At 39.4% G+C, this 19,884-nt stretch overlaps 2 protein-coding genes across 51 annotated transcripts in view; both read left to right on the top strand.

Moving 5' to 3' along the window:
* Positions 1 to 19,884, top strand: part of LOC111862456 (longitudinals lacking protein) — a 595,591-nt gene that overhangs the window by 26,457 nt on the left and 549,250 nt on the right. The window contains exon 5 of one of the 50 annotated variants that reach the window (XM_023847916.2): positions 4,247 to 7,659. The exons of 48 other annotated variants lie outside the window; for them this stretch is intronic. In XM_023847916.2, coding sequence (XP_023703684.1) covers positions 4,247 to 4,446 — 200 coding nt within the window. In that variant the 3' untranslated portion in view covers positions 4,447 to 7,659. Of the gene's footprint in view, positions 1 to 3,246; positions 4,215 to 4,246; positions 7,660 to 19,884 lie in introns of those variants that run through there. One more of the 50 variants, XM_023847883.2, reaches the window with a different exon arrangement.
* On the top strand, positions 7,222 to 9,458 carry LOC117282158. Its single transcript, XM_033750676.1, has 2 exons — positions 7,222 to 7,682; positions 9,370 to 9,458. The coding sequence occupies exons 1-2, from the start codon at positions 7,242 to 7,244 to the stop codon at positions 9,439 to 9,441; spliced, it is 513 nt and encodes a 170-aa protein (XP_033606567.1). The 5' UTR covers positions 7,222 to 7,241; the 3' UTR covers positions 9,442 to 9,458.

Raw genomic sequence — 19,884 nt, 5'->3', positions numbered from 1 at the left:
TGTGGAATGTTAATGTGATTGAAAGGCGAACAGGCTATTTTATTTAGATGTCTACATATTGAAGCACGGCAGCTATTTCAGTAACTTTAATTATGTATCTGTGACAGTATTATCTTTGGAAGGATGGGAGAAGCTTGCGGCTCCATGGTCTGCCCTTTTATGCAAAAGGTTTAGACAGTGAGCTGCTTGAAGTTTGATTTTAGTAGAGTACTTACAAAATTGCTGGTTTTAGTGTCAGCATTTGTGTGGCGTACTCTGATTGCTGGTACTGTTCCTTGGCTTTGGCTTTTTCAGTCATGATTCAGAACGTGCCATTTTGCGCTCTATTTGTGAAAATAACTTTTTTTCCTTGGCACTACAGCCCCAGTGGGCCTAGGCCTACCTCCATGAACTTTCCCATTCACTTAGGTTTTTCTAGATCTTACACGTTCGGTAGGATTCCTTGGGTGGGTGATCAGCTCGTCGTAAGGCCTCTACCTGTACACAAACACAGAAAAATGCGTGCACACAAACTGAACATCCATGCCGTGAGTGGGATTCGAACCCACAATCCCGGTTTCCAAGTGAGCGAAGACAGTACAAACTTATACTCTCACTGCATATTTTTTTTGTGGCACACTTGATAATCATAATCCATCAGTTTCAGTTAACGTGTTACTTGAACCTTCGAAGTAGATGGTAAATTTAATTCTGTGACACCGTGACATGACATGCCTTTTTTTTTGCATTCTGAAACAACTTGAAACTTCGATCAAATGTTATCCATTTGTTCTGAAGGTCTCTGCAATTCAAACAATTTTGGTTATCGTGTGTTTTATATAAGCAAAGCTTAGGTGGGTCATCTTATTGTAATAATTCATGTGGAAGTTGGCACATGTACAACCAAATTTGCCACAATTTGGTAAGAAGTATATTAGGAATGCATGTTCGTTCGGTTGGATACTGTTTTTAATTTAAATCGGAGTCTTGTGGATGTACAACATTCTAGTCTCATAGGTGGTCATTGAAGGAACCTGTGCCTCTGTCTTTGTTCTATTCTGGAGAGGCATAGCTTCCAAAATGGTGATAACCACCTATGAGGCATGTCATTACCCAGAAGACTGTGGTCTTAAATTTTCACCTCTGATGGCCTCAAATTTCATCACCTAAATGTAGGTTTTTATGTGCTGCCTTGAAGATACTTGTATATGCTGAAGATTTTAAAATGCATGGTTTCCACTTAATTCAATTGGAAATGACTAGGTAATTTGGGTAGAAAATCGTGTGTTCAGACCAGTGACGACAGTCTGATTATTCAGTGATACATCGTGCAGATGACCACTTTACAGCTTCAAGAGTTTCGTATCTTACTCTTGAATTTGTTTCCATTTTTTCTGTGTAACATATTTTGATATGAAAATTACATTTGAGCAGGAAGTATGAAGTGTGTATTTTTGTAGCAATGCATTTTTTCTTTGTGCATTTCAAAACTTGCGTGATTGGTGTCGGACTGAAATTTTAAATTTCAGAATACCTGTACCGATCTGCCTTATTATTATGAATAATTTCGTTTTTCCATATGAGAACGTGATATAGTTACTGCATTGGCATAATGCTGAAGATTTTTATATTTGTGTAATGTTGGAGCTTATGTATTCAGCCTAAAGTTCACATGTATTATATAGGATTTGTTACCAATAGCATACTTCTGTCTGAATATTTACCTGTGTAACAAGTTTGCAAGGTAATTGAAGATTGCTGTCTCCTGGGACGTGAGGACGTGACACTACGAGTATTCTAGTAGACCATTACTGATGTTTTGGAGGGATGTACTGCTGCCATTTTCAGGGATGGTTACTGGGAAGGTGGCATATTGAAAACAGCATTAATGATCTACTGGACTTCACTTTGTTATGTCCCAGAAGACTGCATGTGATCTTGCTATCCACCATTATGAGAATCTCATCCTGCAAGTGATTTGTGCGTGTGTATGTGTGTGCGCACATGAGAGAGAGAGAAAGAGGTGGATGGGCTTTTAAATGTGGTATATGACAGCTCATACATGGTTAAACGTTGGCTGTAAGTGGGTTTAGTGTGCACCTCTAATTTACATGGAATTCATATAGTTCATACTTCTGATACCAGTGGATTTCACATGCATTGTTACGAATGAGAAACACGTTGACATCTTTACTGCCGGATGTACTCCTAGGGTTGAAGGTGGACTGTTTTGAAGAATGTATTCTCGCTGTAATGTTTGTTTTCGTGCAAGAGTATGAAAGTAGGATATTTAAGCTGAAGATTGTTTTGTGCTTATGATGCATAAAGAAAACAAAAGTTTGTTTAAATCCACAGGAATATTGAAGTGTATGGTCTTCCAACTGACATATTGGACAGTTGTATATGAACTTGTTTTGAGTACATTTCTGGAACTGGTTGTCTCCATCTTGCAAAGGAAATTGGAATCTACCCATTTTGCTGAATGGGACGGAGCTGTAATTACTTGCTGTATCTGTGAACTCCCAGTTCCTGCATTTGTAATCAAAGACAAAGACACGGACAATAGCCCTCAATATGCCTGTTAACATGCCTTCAGTTTTTTAATGTTTGTTTTGATGATTGCAGTTGCTTTTTTTAATATGTCATGGTTGTCAGTAACCACAGTTGATACTTGCATGATGCATTTTATTGATCTGGTTTGTTTCAAGTGGCCTGTAAGTAGTGCCGTCATTGAAGCTACTGGTTCTTGGATGTGGCTTCAATTTTATCCTGTTAGTGCAATTAGTGTGGATGGTTTCATGTGTTTGTCATACTCCTTCTGGAAGGTACTTGGCAGCAGAAAGCTGGAAGGTACTTGGTAGCAGAAAGCCTACCAGATGGAGTACTTAATGCTGTTGAGATGGCAGTCTTTTGAATTTTGTATGGAAGTTGGTGGAGTGTATTCAAGTTATATAACTTCTTTTAGATTGCTGTTTCAATTTAGACACAATTCTGGTCTGTTTAAAACAGTCCATGCTTAAACACATTTCTGATTGATGTATATGGTATTTTTTACACTTGCTTACCAGCTGTTAGGTAGTTAAGATGGTCAGGTGTGTTATTTTCCGTTCACCGATTACTTGGGATATTTTTAGGGTGTGCAAGATATCCGTGACATAGAGCGATTAAAGTGAAAGGCAGGAATGCATAGATTCTTTCCCAGTGCCCGTTTTCTTTTTATGCATTTCCTGTTGCCGACGGTAACACCGAGTGTCATATTTGTTGCAGCATGGCTAATGGTGTCTGGATCACAGACAAATAGTAGGTTGCACCAAGGATTGATGTCTATGGCAGCTTGGACACGAGGCAGTGGTAGTTCTGGTACTGGCTCAAACTCATCTGCCGGCAATCTGGCTCCTCCATACCAAGACTTTATCGGTCAAGGCAACTCTAACAAATCCTTGAGTTGTCCTCGGTGTGACCGCAAGTACGCAGTACTTTATACGTTAGAACGCCATCTACGATATGAATGCGGTGTTGAAAAACAGTTCTCGTGTGGCATTTGCTTTAAACGTTTTAAACGGAGTGATGTACTGAAGGTACACCAGCGTAATGCCGGACATGTAACTGAGGAAGATATGTAATTGTTTTGTAAAATTTGTATGAACTTTTGAGTGTATAGCAGCTGAATACATTCTGCAGTTAATAGATTTGAAGGTTTTCATGATGTACACGTCATGGGTTTTTCATTGCATGAGCAAAGTCCCCGAAGTTGGCCGTTACAGGCATTTGAGTAACATTTGTACTTCTAGTTTTTTTGTGCTATGAAAGAAAATGTAGCCTGTCCAGGTTTAGGGATATTTGGGTTCTATACCCACACTTTTATGCTTTGGGTGCTTGTACTTTTAGCTGTTACTTTATTGAAAGATGATAGTTTACTGTTTACCATGAAATTTCAGTATTAAGCTACTTTTCAACGATTTGCTCTGTGTGATAACTTCAATCTGTGTTAGGGATTGGAAGATGTAAATGCTGTATGCTGATAATTTGAGAAGATATTTTGTTCGTTCCACTTCATATTTTGCCTGACATTTGAATATGGCAATTGTTTCACCAATTTAATGCTGGTTATTGGGGATTAGTTGTATTTTCATAAGATTTGTATTAATCGCGTTGAAGCTAGTAAGACATGCCTTGAGTGTAGTATTCTTGAAGTGCGTTGTGTGCTGGCTGCAGATATATAATGTGGGTTAGTAGCATTACAACAGCGGGACTGGTTGTTTTTCAGCATATGTGGGCCCACCGGGCCAGCAGATGTATCCGGGTAACATCTGCCGATACTGCGGGCGTAGGTACAAGTACCGCAGTGGACTGGCCCGCCATCTGCAAGAGTGTGATCCTACTTCCAAGAAGTTCGCCTGCCCACACTGTCCGTTTACTTTCACCAAGAAGGAATATCTGATGAAGCATTGGGACTTATTTCACTGACATGTTTCTTGTTCGTTAAAATTTGAACCCTGTTTTCTTATGAACGCAAAATTTGGGTAGATTCTGTATCATAACTACTATTTCTCGTGATTCTTATTTTGTAATTTTGTATGCGTGTTTGATAGTCTGTAATGTGATTTTAGGTTATTTCATGCCTGGAAATTACAAAATTGCTTGTCTTTTGTAGTGTTTGAAGTACTAACTTGCTTGAGTTTTGTTTTGGTATTGACTGAAGTCATCGATGACCACAGGACGATTCTTGTTGAGGTTGTGTGCAGCTTCTCTTGTTTTGAAGTGCATATGGAATGTAGTGCTTTGTCTTGGACCTTTTTGCGATATGTTCTGTGCTAATTGTTCATAATCCTAACATGAAGTACCAGTATGAAATTTACTGTTACCTTAAGAAGTTATCTCTTGAGTTCGGTTATTTGCGCATGTCTTTGTGACTGGAGCAAGTGATGTTAGGTTGCTGGCCTTGACATGCGTGGTATCTTTGCAGGCATGGTCATATCAACTCAGGGCCTCTCGTATGTATACCAGTTTGAAGGTGTTCCGTCAGAGGAGGATGACATTCAGCTTCATGTTTGCCAACTGTGTGGCAAAAGCTACAAATCTCGCTCCACACTTAACAGGCATCTTCGTTATGAGTGTGGGAAAGCCCGCTTCAAATTGGAATGTTCCGTTTGTGGCAGGAAGTTCTCGCGACCCGATAACTTGCGTCAGCATGCTGGCATCCACACGCAGAACTATGTAGGCTATAAGTCGAGCAGCAGTGGAGGAGGAAATTTCCAGACCACTGACAATGTATGAACTATGACGTGGCGAATTCTGATTATAATAGGCTGTATGTTTGCGTGGAATTGCATCGTCAAAAATATCGTGTTTTTCTTTTGTCTTCGGCCAAGCTGTTCGAAAGCATTCATTTGGCTTCGCATAATATTGAAATAGCACGAGATTATGAAACTAGTCAGCGCATAAGTAAGCACTACTTGCGTAGAAAGTGCTTATATATATGCTTTTTTAAGAAGAAATGTTTGGAGCAAAACAAGACATTAAGAATAATTTTGAAGAGTCGTCTTACCTGATTTATGGAATACTGGATTCTTTAAAGGTAATTATGTTTTCACATACCTCTGTATTATAAGTTCATTTTTCAATTCATGTCCCATGATTTTTGTATTCAGGAGGGAAATTGTGTTATACATTGGGGTACATGACACATTGACTTCTTTTTGGTGGCACATCATGAAGTACTGATTGGTTAGTCCACACCAGAATTTTATTGAGAACTTGATGTGTGCTAGCAAAAAGTAAGGATGTTTTAAATTGTTAATGGGGGTTCAATATGCAGCATGATTGATTCTTAGACTTTACACTTTCGTTACAAAATTTCATGGGTGCACAATACATGCATTTAATTGTATTGTTAGCGGTTTTACAGGTAACTGTTCATTCTTAGTACAATGTTTTGTGCGTTCGCCAAGTTTTGGCAGTAATATTTTATTTTAGAGGCATATCAGATGTATCTGTTTCGTCACTCGCAGCTCTGAAGTATATTATTTGTGGAAATCGTATGTCTTGATTTTTGAAAGATGAATTTGCATTTGCACTTAAGTGCTATGTAGGATGAGTGAGTGTCAGTCTAACAATGTTGGATTGTTGTAACCATATTTAATAATGAACTAGATAAAGCTGATGTATTGCCTTAGGGGTTGGTTCAAGGGTTTATGAACCGATTGTTACATCGAGCCTCAGTCAGCACCTAAATTCAACAGCTCCGTAGTTCCAGTATGGCTTTAAATTTATGCCCTACATGTTCCATTTTTTCCTCTCTGAAGTTGGATGTGTTACCTTGTTCACGTTTTATTAAGTTCTGAATAGGTTGACTTGTTCAAGCAGTTTACACATGCTTATTTCCACCCACAACATTATTAATTCAGTTTCTTGGTTGTGAGGAATTTGTGAAGCATTCATCAGATGACACAGTTTCTGTGTGGTTCGGGTAGCAGCTCAGGTTATATTAGGTTTGCAGAGTTTCCAGATTAGGTATAAGCCCTGAAGGCCATTAACCCCCCGTATTTTTCTTACTGGTACTAAGCTCATGGACCTAAATTGTGGCTTCTGTAGTGAACATAATCCACATGGTGCTATGGAATTGGTCAGGGTAGTTTGGATTTTAACGAGGTAATTCATTGTGGACACTCAGTAACTATTTCATGAACAGTTTGCATTCTTTGACTCATGAACAGTTTACATTCTTTTTAATGCCACAGCCTCCTAAAAGATAATTATACTGAATCATCCCATTTTGACTACCAGAGAACACTTCATTTTTAGTCTTCCTGCAACAGTATATTAACTGATTATTGGTGGATACTCATGTGATTGGTTAATCCAATTGTGTAGCATTTTAATCAGTTAATGTATAATGTAACCCTTAAATTGGTAAACTAATGGTTTTGATGCATGGTGATACCATAACTTCGGTGCTGTTTGTGTGATGGAACTAATTACAGGAAATGCATTTAACTGTTCGTGGGTCAGGATGGGGCAGCGAGGGGAAAGTTTGGCTATCAAGTGATAGGGATGAAGTTCACTTGCACACAGCTCAAAGTTAGGGTGGTGGAGGAGGAGGAAGACGAAGAGGAGAAAGGGATGGAACCACCACTATTGTGAGATTTATTATTCAGGTTCCAACCCTATATCAGACGTTAAATCTCAGAACAGAGGTCTACTTTTGGCAGTTCTGTTTCATCATTAAACTACGTAACAGTTTTGCCTCTCCTAAGGGAGTGATGCTGGTTACACATTACTTTCATCACATGAAACTTCTGTTACTGATGGGGTGGGAGATGGGGGGTTGCTCAAGTCCCAACCAGCCTTCCATTGATAAACTTCTGTATAAAACATCTTCGAGGTTAATGGCTGTGTTCAAGAATTCAGGTATAGAGATTTGGTTTCCATATGTTGAAGGTGGAATCAGTAACTTGCATGATGACATATTGTACCTCTATTTGATGATGCTTGAAGATGTTTTAAACAGACAATCCAGGGTACACCTGTGTCTACTTTTACCCGATGTCCCATCATTTCACAAATGGGGTGAGGGAGGGGGTGGGGCAGCCTGGACCTGTTACGAAGAACATCCAGCCAATCAGAGGATCATTCCTGCAGAGAGAGAGGGAGATGTGAGCTTCATTGGTTGCAGCTTTTCGCACGTCTGCTGGAAGTACAGTGTAAGTACGTTTTTATTAGTAGTGTTTGGGGGAAGTGAAATTGGCCTGAACTGTAGATGACCAAAACGCGGTTTGTGTGTATTACTTTTATTTTCAGTAGTCGATTTTGTGGTACATTTAATGTATGGGATTCATTCATAACTTTCCTGAGTGTGATTCTATACATTTTATGTTCCACTTTGCTAGAGGGGTTCAGGTCCCTTGCATTTACTCCTCATCTCGATGCTGCTTAGGAATTATTGGTCCTGCATTGGTATCTGCAGAAATTCTCTCTGCATTAATTTAACTGAGTTGAGTGTTGACGATTTGCCCACCACGAGGCAACTTGAAAACCCAAAACTGCACAGTTTACAATTTGAAATGTTAGTTTTGAACAAAACCTGAATTTTATTGGCAGTGGTGGTTCAGATTTTAATTTTAATCACAATTTTAATGTTAACATTTTCACGTAACCCCCCCCCCCCCAATTTGTCAGTAGAGAATGGCTTATCAGTTCTATTGTAATTTTCCTGGTGGAAATCTTTTTCCTCGCAGTAATTTCAGTATATGTGCAAACTATTTTTCGTAAGTTCAGATGTTAGATAAAAATTCCTAGTAAATAACTGATCTAATTCATGAATGATCCCTAAATATTAACACATTTACACTAAATTCAATTAGAACAGTTCCACACAAGGCCTAGGGTGAATGAAAGGTGGGAAATTATGCAATTGCAATTCATAGTGCATAAATTTGTATTAAATGCAACTCATCTTGAAATGTAGGTTTTCCATTTTATGCGTCACTATTATTTTTTTTAATGCGCACAGTAACTTAGTGTTGGGGGGTGATGTGTGTTCTGCTGATATTTGTTGTTGGGAAGTGGTTTTTTCAGTTCTAGTATCTGCAGTCTTGTGGAACAAAACAATGAATAGTTAGGATCTGAAGTTCTTACAAAGCTGACTGTGAAGAGCTCTCTATTTTTGTGTTATTAAGAAGTGCAGTCCAGTGAAAGCACCTGACATTGAGAGGGCATGTTGCTTTGAACTTAGGATCAAATAGTAAGCCAAGCAAGAAACCACGGAAAATACTAAGCTGCATGCTTGTTTGTTTTGCTTGCTTGTTGACCCCGAAGATGGCGGTTGTTTTGCTTGCTTGTTGACCCCGAAGATGGCGGTATGTTCTTCGAAATGACCCTTGGCTTAGAATGGACTGAGTGCCATCCCCCAGAAAGTAGAACTCGTTGACGTCACCATTTAATTGAAACTGACATAGCTGACAATTCCTACTCAGCAGCTATGAGACTTTTCTGAGGCAAAATTAAGATAAATGTTTGCTGTAAATGTGGAAATATTACCCGAGTAGGAACTTAACGCATAAAATTAACCACATTATGCAAATTGTTTTGTGTGTATTTAATGACAAGTGACATGGATATTTGCTTCAGTATGTAACTCGCTTCGATTGTGAGGTGAGCACTCTGCATTTGATCAGGTTTCATATTGACTCTTGATGGAACATTTCCCTTGATATCAAAATTTGCTGTAGTTTGGTTGCATCATTAAGCTAGAATAGCAGTTCTTCAGTTTTTTTTATTTATGACAAGTATTTTTGATTCATGGACTATTTCCCCTTCCACTTCCCAACAAGAAACTGTTGGCATGACAAAATTAATTTGAATATATCAGTTTCAGTGGTCTTGTCTTAGGTTCCCAGAGGACTGGATGCTGCGTGTGTGAGAAGAGGTTCAAGTCGCAAGGCTGTAGAAATGGACATCTGATGCTTCAGGAGTTCCTGTATCACCTGAGATAACGTGTGTGTATATTCAGTATTTAAACTAAGATTTTAAGGCTTTGGTTAAGGTTTAGTGTAACTGCTACTTAGCTCCCAGAAATGATGACTCAAGTGACAGAATTGTTTAGTGAATAAAAAATGATAACTTTATACTTTCATAATGTTTCTTTGGTTTAAACTCTGAACTGCCACCTTCATGAACAAAAGCATTTGGCCTGCGTGAGCATAGGCCAGCAATCATTCTCACGGTGTAGGCAAATATGTAGGTTATATGTGCAAGTAAGAATTTTCATATACTGGCACTTATAAATGTGTTAATTTTCATGTACTCAGCTAATTTAGACCAGTTTCAGTAAATAGGCACTTTATGAAAATTGCGGACTGGCCACTTGAGAGGAGCTATGGTTAAGGGAAAGGGGTAGTGAGGGAGGAATATAAAATTGGCCTAGCAGTTACATGATTTCTCCAGCCATAACTTTTTTTGGAATAAAAGTTACCTGAGCTAGTAGTGTCTGTGGTATGAGAGTACACACATGGGAGTCCATTTGGATGGCATTTTCGTGAGGACAGTGGGAAACAGCCCCCCCCCATTTTTTTTTGTAGTGAAGCTATAAACCTCATGCATGGAAGTGTAACTTTTTTAATTTTTCTATTCGTGCGTCAGACCTGTTAGGTTGCATGCCGTGATGTACTGTGTGGTTACGCTTATGCAAATTTGGAACAGTGTGATGTAAGTACTATTATTTAAGTTTCACTTTATGCACAGAGTTTGAAATAATGCAAGTTTGAAAAAAGAATGCAGCAAGACTCTTGCATGTCTTTCAGAACATTACTTTGAATTATGTGAACCACTATTCACTAAACTTTCTCCATAAACACTAGTGAAGCATGTAGTGGTCACAGCTGCTACTGCAGTGTGAAAATATGATAACGAGTTTGATGCAGGTAGAATTCTCATACCACTGAACTTAATTTTTTGATTTGCATGTTATTTGTGGGTTCAACTGTTAGGAAGTACTGCTCTATGAGAAAAGCAACCATATCTAGAGCAGGGAATGAGTGTAGTTAGTGTAAATTTGTGCAGTTGCGATGTTCTTTATTCTGCATACAGATAGCCAGAAATTGCATGCTTGAAGATACCTTCCTGATAAAAGTATAGAATATCACCTATAGTTAGGAAAATTACAAGTATCTTGAAGTTCCTTTATCATAACTCTTGCAAAAGCTCTCCGGCTTCACACAAAATTTCGTGAAGTACCAAATAACATCTTGAGATCTCTTTTTTATTTGATTCGTCATAATAAACTCAGAATGGGTGTGTGAACTGTGCCAAATGCTGCACATTCTCAAGATTTTTTTCTGTGTGCTGTACTTCAAAACAGGGTTGTAATATTGAAGACATTAAATTAGTGGGTAATGTCCAAATTGTTTTCTTCATAGATTTATGGCTTTCATTCCATGGGTGATTATTACCAAAGTCTACGTCAATTACGTGTGTTACTGTTGGCCGTTCTCTTTTTTCTAGGAAGTACGGTGTTTTAACGTGGAACTGTCTGACCCGTGACAGAAGGCCGAGTTGGGGATGAAATGTACGTCAGCTGTGGTATTCGTTCATAATCTTTATCAATGTAATGAACTTAATTTTGTAGAGTTTGTGTGTTTGCATGGGTTATGTGTACTTGTTCGGAAATATTTAGTTAATATGTTGTAATGTACTAAACCCATGGACCAATCATCGCAGTAAGGGCTAGATAGATGTGCATGGATTATAGAGTTGCTACTAGCTGTTCATGCTCTGTTGAAATCTTTTGAGGTTGCTATATTGTGCAGTCTGGCTGGGTCATGAGAGATTGGCCTAGATTGTTACACCATTAAAAAGTTGCCAGATAATGTTGCCAACATACGTGGCAACTAAGATGATTGTATTGGAAATTTTGAGCACAATTGTGTATCATCCTTGGAGATTCATATAACTACCAAACTCCATATTTCAGTGGAAAGTTAAGTTGCTTCATGTTTTACCAATTCATGTTTTCAGTTTTAGTCTTGTAACCAGGTTTATATTTAAACTTAAAATTGAAGAGTTTCTGGTTTAATTTTTTTCATGATGAACTGTTGATATTGTAGTTTTCACAGTTCATGATGTTTTAAAATTAAAATGTTCAATTGTTAGAATGGTTGCAGCTTTCCATATACTTTTTGTACTGAGTGTAGTATTGTGATCATTGTTATGTAGTCTTAGTATTGTGATCATGAAAAATTATCTTCAGAGTTTGATGGATTGCCTGTTTTGAGCATCCTGTAGTAGGGAAAAGTGGTCTTCAGAGTAAGATTACCCATTGTAGGTTGGTGCACAGTAATACGAAGTAAAACGTAAAATTGATTGGACGGCCTTAAGTTGGGCTTCCGGATACAAAATTAGATTTTCCTGAAAATAGCTCTAGCAGTTCTTACCAGATTTAAGTGAATACCAGCTATGTGGTTAGAAGTGCGTAGGTGGTGTCAGAAATAATGGTATTTCCACTAACATCAGGAATGCATAAATGACTCAGCAGTGTCTGAACCAGTTTGTTTAAACTTGTCTGCTTGATATTATACCAAGATAGTTTTTTTTAGTTGTTTCATTCTGATCTCTGTATTTGATTTCCACCTGGCTCATGGAACTGTTTTGGACTGTTATGACCAAAATTGGCCTCACTTTTACATTTTACTGTGTGGGTTTGAGGCTTAAGGGTATACTGTATACTGCATTACTGACCATCTCACTATCAAGGGTAAGGAAATTGTGGTTTTACTTCCCTGCCTCCTTTATACCTTAATGGTATTCCAAAGAAAGGATTGCTCTATCTACTGGTAGTACAGTCTGCGCCAAAATATACAGTACTGAAATGAAAAGATGTTCTCTTGATACCACTGTATTCATGTGAAGGCCCCTTGCAGGACAGAACCTTCTCAAATCCTGAAGAAATGGTCCGATCACCATGTCCCTGCAGCGTTCTTGGGTGACGGTAAGAGCATTGCCTTCCTCGTCCTCAATGAAATAGAGGCCTAATACAGTGTGTTCTGAGATGGCACACCATATCGTCACACGTGTACTGTGTAGCGGTTTCTGGACGATAACATCTGACCGCTCAAAACCAAGGAAGTGAGTTGTCTGGCGACCATTTCCGTATGAGCGGAAGTAATACTCAACTATGAATACCTTTTCCTCTGTCGAGAGACCCATTTCCAAAAACTGCACAACATAACTTCCTTTTCACTACTGTGAACACGTGCAGCTGGAGCTATGCCCCGTCGACAAATGCAGATGTGAGTTTGAGATGCATGAGCTTCAGTACTGCATATTTTGGCGTATACGTTATGTGTACCTTCCTACAGAGTATGAAGGACGTGTACTTTTTGCATTGGCCATTAGTAGGAGTGAAACTGTACATTACAAATACTGAGCAGGCTATGTATATGTCCTTTGTGTGATACGCAGAATTTCTTAGAAAAGGTTACTTTGTACTGAAAATGTGCGAGGGTTTCTTCTTTTTTGTTACAAATTCATGTATCTAGTATCTTTGTTCATTCACTGACATGGATTGTGGGACTTCTCACAAGTGTTAGGGCTGGAGTGTACAGCTGTACTGACGTCTCACTAATTACCCCCCTATCTGTTTCTGGTGTCATCCATTGCCCTACACGTGTATGTTTTACGCTACGCATTTGCCTAGTGGGATGTCCTGGTTCATTTCCTGAGCACCTCGTCACCCTCGCTTTGCAAGAACAGCTCTTCTGTGGTGATGGTCTGTTAGGAGCCTTGCTTGTAATACATTTTGTCTGATTTGAATCGGGATGGTTTACATTGTCTGAAGATCTCATAGTGCATGGTTGAAGAAAACAAACCTGTCACCAAGCTGGGAGTGGTGTTGTACTGAAAATGGATGAAAGGTTTTGATATATTTGGTTTCTGGACTTTATCCATCGTCCTGGTTTTTAAGATAAATAAAAACACGACGTTTCGGAAACTGGATCTGTTTCCGTCCTCAGGTGAAGGAAAAGGGAAACGCCTATTCTGTTGGGTCCGTTAGAAAGAGCTAGCCTCAATCACTGGACAGTGGTCCAAACACGACGTTTCGGAAACTGGATCTGTTTCCGTCCTCAGGTGAAGGAAAAGGGAAACACCTATCCTGTTGGGTCACTGGACAGTGGTGATTGAGGCTAGCTCTTTCTAACGGACCCAACAGAATAGGTGCTTCCCTTTTCCTTCACCTGAGGACGGAAACAGATCCAGTTTCCGAAACGTCGTGTTTTTATTTGTTATCTTAAAAACCAGGACGATGGATAAAGTCCAGAAACCCAATATATCAGTGTGTTATACACCATCGTCAGAATCCTATAGTAACTACATGAAAGGTTTTGTTTGAAAATGGGAGCTTTGGTACTCAGAGGCTTATTACTTGTAAGATTATTCAAATTAATTGACCTTTGTCCACATTCCCTTGATTGTGGCTGCAGGCAGAGAGGAGTTCACTTGAAATTTGTCTTGAAAGGGGGGCAGTGGTTAGTTTCATGCCTTGACCCACCAAGTAGGAGGCTAGTTGGACCACAAAGCCAAGCTGGAAAAGGAAGGAAATTTATCTGCTTATGTTGTGAAAAAAAGCCATGCTACCTAACTCTTAAAAGTCAGTCTTAAGCTATGGATGCTCATATTTTTATATGATGGGTCTGGCAGGTCACGTGAGTGTAAACGCATTTTATGGCAAACTGCGATGACAATTTTTAAACAAATTACAGAATGTCCGGAATAGTTTGATAGAGACTTGTTAGGTAATCAGTGAGTTCCTAGGAACCTAATGTTGGCTCAAGCAGCAACACCTTTTGTGTTCTGTCCCTCGAGTACCATATCAAATTCTTGGGTATGAAGTTTGGGGGAAAGGGGGTCCTTAGTCCCTGCAGGAGAATGTGAAGATAGCACCTCAGCTATGCCTTCCACATCCTTTTTAGTTTACTAGTCATCTTACGTGTTATAATAATTATACTTATAAATAATTTAAGTGCAAAGTATGAAAATTTGTGATAAAATATAATTTATCTTACCTCAGATGGAACAGGCAACAGAAGTCGCAACCTTTTACATTTTTTAAGCTAGAGGGCAGTAGAATGTAGCCATTGAAATGAATGATACTTCATTACGTTCGCAGTAGATGACTATGCACCCACCAAGTTTGAATGAGAGATTGGTGCAAAGAAACCTGAAAAGTCGCAATACAGGTTTTGTCGATTGCAGCAAGAATGCCCTGTTCTTCAGAGATTGACCTATGTCGACCACAGCAGTGTAAGAGTTCAGTGTAGTTACCCCCCCCCCAGCCAACCACTTACCTCCATCCAGTGCCAAGTTAAGAATAGTGAACTGATGCCTCCACTCTGTTACATGCCGTCAAGCTTGATGCTTAACTAAGCACAGACAACTTTACCTCCTCCCCCAGAATAACAATTTGTTTTCTGAAAAATTTGTGCTTCCTGTTTTTTTTTTGTGGCTGTTAAAGGTAAGGTGAAGTCCCCGTGCTTAACTAATTAAGCAGTATGCCATGAAGGTGTATGGGGGAGTGGTTGTATAGATCCATATTATCTAGACCTAAGCAGTGGTCATGGGGGAAAGAGCCCATGGTGCCCATTGGATATGAGTGTTGAGACATCGTTGCCGTACCAAATGTAAATGCTTGCGCTCAAAATTAAACTGTCCTGTTCCATGGGCCAGCTAAGTAGTGCTAATTTTGCCACAACACTGACTATGCTTGATTGTTCTATCTGGTTGTGAACATGTGTGCACTCTTTCATGCTGTATGAGTATGAGGGGTGAGCCAGAAAACTGGCCCTAGCACTTTGACGTTCAGTGGTCTGTTGTGCTTTTCATGCAATTTTATGGTGTCATTTTTTAGTATTGCAGCTAAAGGTTTTGAGGGTTCTTAATTTTGCACAGAACTTGAGTTTTTACTGTCACTCAGTATAGGAATTAGGACTTTTCTTACTATCTAAGAGAAGCATTGTTACAAATTGATATTGTTGCAGATAATGCATTCATAAGTAATTGGATCGGTTTGATTGTGATGTACAAATTTTGGCATTTGTCATGAACATGCATATTCAGTGTGGATATTTTAGGTATTCATTATGTCAGTAGTTTCATTTAAACTTGACCGTTGCATTCTGGAGTGGGAACAGTCTGGTTTCATCTCCATGGCAAAATGCAAAAAGTAAAAGATTTTGCTGCTACAAAAATTGCTTGTTTATTTGTACGTAAATAAATGACATTGACCTTGCCACTCTAAATTTTTTTGTTGATCACTTTGATCTGGGTTTAGAGGATATTGATCCTCGCTTATATGGTGCTGCCCATGGCTGGATTTTAGTTTGAGGATATTTTATGTTGAGAGTAATAATGATTATGTCATGCCTGCTGCACTGCAGAGGCATGTCAGTAGTGTGATGCAAATAAACAAAAACAAACTCTGTGGCCTGTAGTCTGCAAGTGAACTATACCGACCGAGTGACTGCTGCTTGTTGCCAAAGGTAGTGCAAACTTTTGCTGATAGAGGGTGTCACGTGGTCAGTGCAGTGGATCCCCATGGCCATTAATCTTGATTTTCTAGACTGGAGCCGCTCTTTCCTTAAAATAGTTCTTCAGTTATCCTCACGAGGCTGAGTGGACCCTGTTCCAGACCCAGTACTGCTCAGAAAATCTGGTAGTGCCCGGAATTGAACCCAGACTTCTGGATCTGTAGCAAGGAACTCTGACCACAGAGGTGGTCCAATAGTGTGTGTGACACAGTCTATAATGTTTGCAAGCATTTTTTGAAGACTTCTGAATTGTTAATGATAGGAACTTGTTTCTGCATGCATTCTGGAAATCTGAACCCGAAACAAATTGTCATCAGCTAAATTTTTCGTACTAGAAGCTAATTTTGAACCTCAAATTTTCTACAGTGACAGTTTTCAGTCTGTTTGTTAACAGTTTGGTATCATTAAGAAATTTACATCTTTCTGTTCGTTTCAGCTCTGGCATCAATTTGATTATGTCTCATTGGGTAAATGTTGTGTTGACCCTTGATCCAGCCAGATTTGACAGCTGTTGAAAGTTTACAGCTAAAAGGACATCCTGTACCTCCCATTCAAGTGTGTTAGTGGGTCCTTCACAAAAGTAATTCTACATGTAGGTGTTCTTGCTCTCAGGTTCAAATTCTGTGGCTCTTGTTTTTAACGTGCCCTATTTTGATAAAATTTTCCATTGTTAACCAGAAGATGCTTTGAAGGATGTATCATAATTTTGTGTCCATTTACAAGTACGGCAGGATGTTTATTTTTACGTAGCTTGTGATCCTTTTGCACCTATTATGTACATAGTATTTTTGATTTGTTTCATTCTGGTCCGTCACACTAACAGTTACAAAGGCAGAAATAATACTGTCTAATGTGACTATTTAAGTTTTATCACTTGAGGCTTTATCTCCCTTACATGTTTCGACATTTACAGATCATCCTCAGAGGGTATCGATACTTTCGGAAACTGCTATTGTAATAGATGTTAATTGTATGGCTACACATGTCTTAACACCAAGAAGGCCGCTGTGAATGTGGAAGGTTGAACATTGCGTATATTGTGCATTTTAGACATATACGAGGGGGGACCCAAAAATAACCGGAACCGACCTGTTGTGCGCGCATACTTTGTAGTTATGAGTTGTGCTGCTAGGTGGTGTTAGCTGGGGGTCTCCCACGACTGTTAGTGACCTGGCATCAGTCTGAGTTAAGTGGTTTGTCTGTGGTGCTCTGTTGTGTGCGTTTTCCTGTTTCAACCCTTTGGCGATTAGTGAGATGGCCGACCAGAAGGAACAAAGAGTGTGCGTGAAATATTGCTTGATGAAGATCGTCAAAAGACCATTGACCAACTTTCTGAGGAAACATCTCATGGAGCATGGTCCAGCGAATTTTAACCGAAGGTTTGCACATGAGACGGGTGTCTGCAAAATTTGTTCCTCGCTTGCTCAGAGATGACCAAAGAGAAAACCGCGTGAATGTTTGCCGCAACTTGAAGAGTGAAGTGCAGAACGATCCAGAATTTCACGCACACTCTTTGTTCCTTCTGGTCGGCCATCTCACTAATCGCCAAAGGGTTGAAACAGGAACGCACACAACAGAGCACCACAGACAAACCACTTAACTCAGACTGACGCCAGCTCACTAACAGTCGTGGGAGACCCCCAGCTAACACCACCTAGCAGCACAACTCGTAACTACAAAGCATGCGCGCGCAACAGGTTGGTTCCGGTTATTTTTCGGCCCCCCTTCGTATGTATCCATACAGTTAATGTCTATTGTAATAGTAGTTCCCGAAAGTATTGATACCCTCTGAGGATGATCTGTAAGGGTTGAAACATGTAAGGGAGATAAATCCTCAAGTGATAAAGCTTAAATAGTCACATTAGACTATTATTTCTGCCTTTGTATATAGTATTTAGTTAAATTTCAGGCAGGGTGGGTTAAAAGTACATGTTAATATCCTGGTTTTTGAAAATTATATTCTTTGGCTGATGCGACACGAGTCTGGTGTATTGTTACCACTGTTTTAGAGGAATGTGCCACTGCCACCTTCAGGCCACCCTGAGGCCATGTAGCACTGGTACTACCTACTGAGCTATAACAAAACCACTGAACAGATTGGTGTAGTTGTAGTTCACTGGACTTGTGTTTGGGGAATGTTAGTTCAAACTGGCCAGGGCACCAACTGTTCAGAGTTTGTGGTCTTCCTCAGTCCCTCTAGACATGCTGGGAAAGTTCTTGGATTAGGCTATACTTGCTTAGTCATGGAGCTGAGCCCTTCTGCCGCCAATTCTGCAGCTACTCAATTTCCCAGCATTTTATGGAGCCCAAAGGTTCATTACTGTGTTCTCCAAGAGCCTTCAATTGGTCACTATCCTCAGCCAGATCAATCCATCCCATCCCTAAGGTCCATTTTGATATTGTCCACCCACCTGAATTAGGCTGTAACCATTTCCAAATTATCTCCAGTTCATCATCCTATCTTGTAATATAGTCCTGAGACTGACGTGAGATAACTGACGAAGAATGGAACCAAACAAAATACAACAGTCTGCATAGTCCATGCTGTGAGAATCTACTGTTCCAAAATTCTGTGTATTTGTTCACCTTCCTTATCCCACAGGTCTTTTCTTGGCGTACATGTATGGGATTTTTGTAACTAGTATGCGCTGAATCTTCGGAAATTTGTCAGTTTCGCTGTTACCTGTTTGCAGGTCTCTTCCTGGGTACCATGGGCATGCCTTACCTGATGGGTCTTGCTGTCAGCGATTCCTACAGACACGTGTGCTTCGCTTGTGGAAAACGTTACAAGACACGTTCCAAGTTGAACAGACATGTTCGGTACGAATGCGGTGCAGCCAGGAACCAACTACAGTGCCGGGTATGCGGTCGGAGGTTTTCTAGACCAGACAATCTCAGACAACATGGTTATTTGCATGCACTGCAGAAACTTTAATACAAAATTCAGCGTGTGGTGGAAGTCTGTGATAATTGTGGTTATTAAAGGTGGTTTAGGATTCATTAGAAGTGATGACTGAGGTTATGTGCCTTACAGTTTTTATTTTTGGAGTCTTGAAGACAGTAAAGTTGATGGCTGTTAGTGTTATGGAAGAATTTGAATTAAACTAAAGAGCTAATGAATCTTAATTAATATAGTGTGTAATAATATGACATGCTCAGAGTTAAATCTGCAAATATTACGTATGAACTCTTGACTCCACGTTTTATCTGCTGAAGCATAGAAATGCACGTATTTATGATGTGAAGTACAGTTCCAACATGAATGAGTGACCAGGCTGTGTCAATATTGTGCATCTGTACGTTCTGTTGAATGTAAAGGGATTGTACATGAATATATTTTATGTGTATTAAATGACTCATTAAAAAGTTTATACTGTTTGTACAAGTTTTTGAGTTCTTTGACAACCTTATCTCCATTTGATTTTGAATCTTTATGGTAGGACTCACTGTGATAACTCCTGTTCAGCCCTTGCTTACAAACTCAAATAATTGAGGAAGTAGACATTTGGCATGTGTAAACACTATACTATAGATACCATTTTATGTAAAAATATAACCTACCTGGTTGCTTTCAACGCTGTCACACTTTGTGATGCTGATTTTTCTTACCTGAGGAAGGCTGGAGAACCCCCCCCCCCACACCCAATTTTAAAAGTGGCGTCTGTCTGGGGTATTAGGCCACGTAGTCTCATTAACCTACCAGATTTAAACAGTGTGAACCTAAGGTCTTGTATTATGGATAATCGGTAAAATTTATTTAAGATGTGATTTGCAGGAATTGCACTTCTGTGCCAACAGATATGCTCATATGTTAAGTGTAATCATT

Source organism: Cryptotermes secundus, unplaced genomic scaffold (assembly GCF_002891405.2).
Source record: "Cryptotermes secundus unplaced genomic scaffold, Csec_1.0 scaffold816, whole genome shotgun sequence".
NCBI classification, from domain to species: Eukaryota; Metazoa; Arthropoda; class Insecta; order Blattodea; family Kalotermitidae; genus Cryptotermes; species Cryptotermes secundus.
This window is presented reverse-complemented; position numbering and strand designations above follow the sequence as displayed.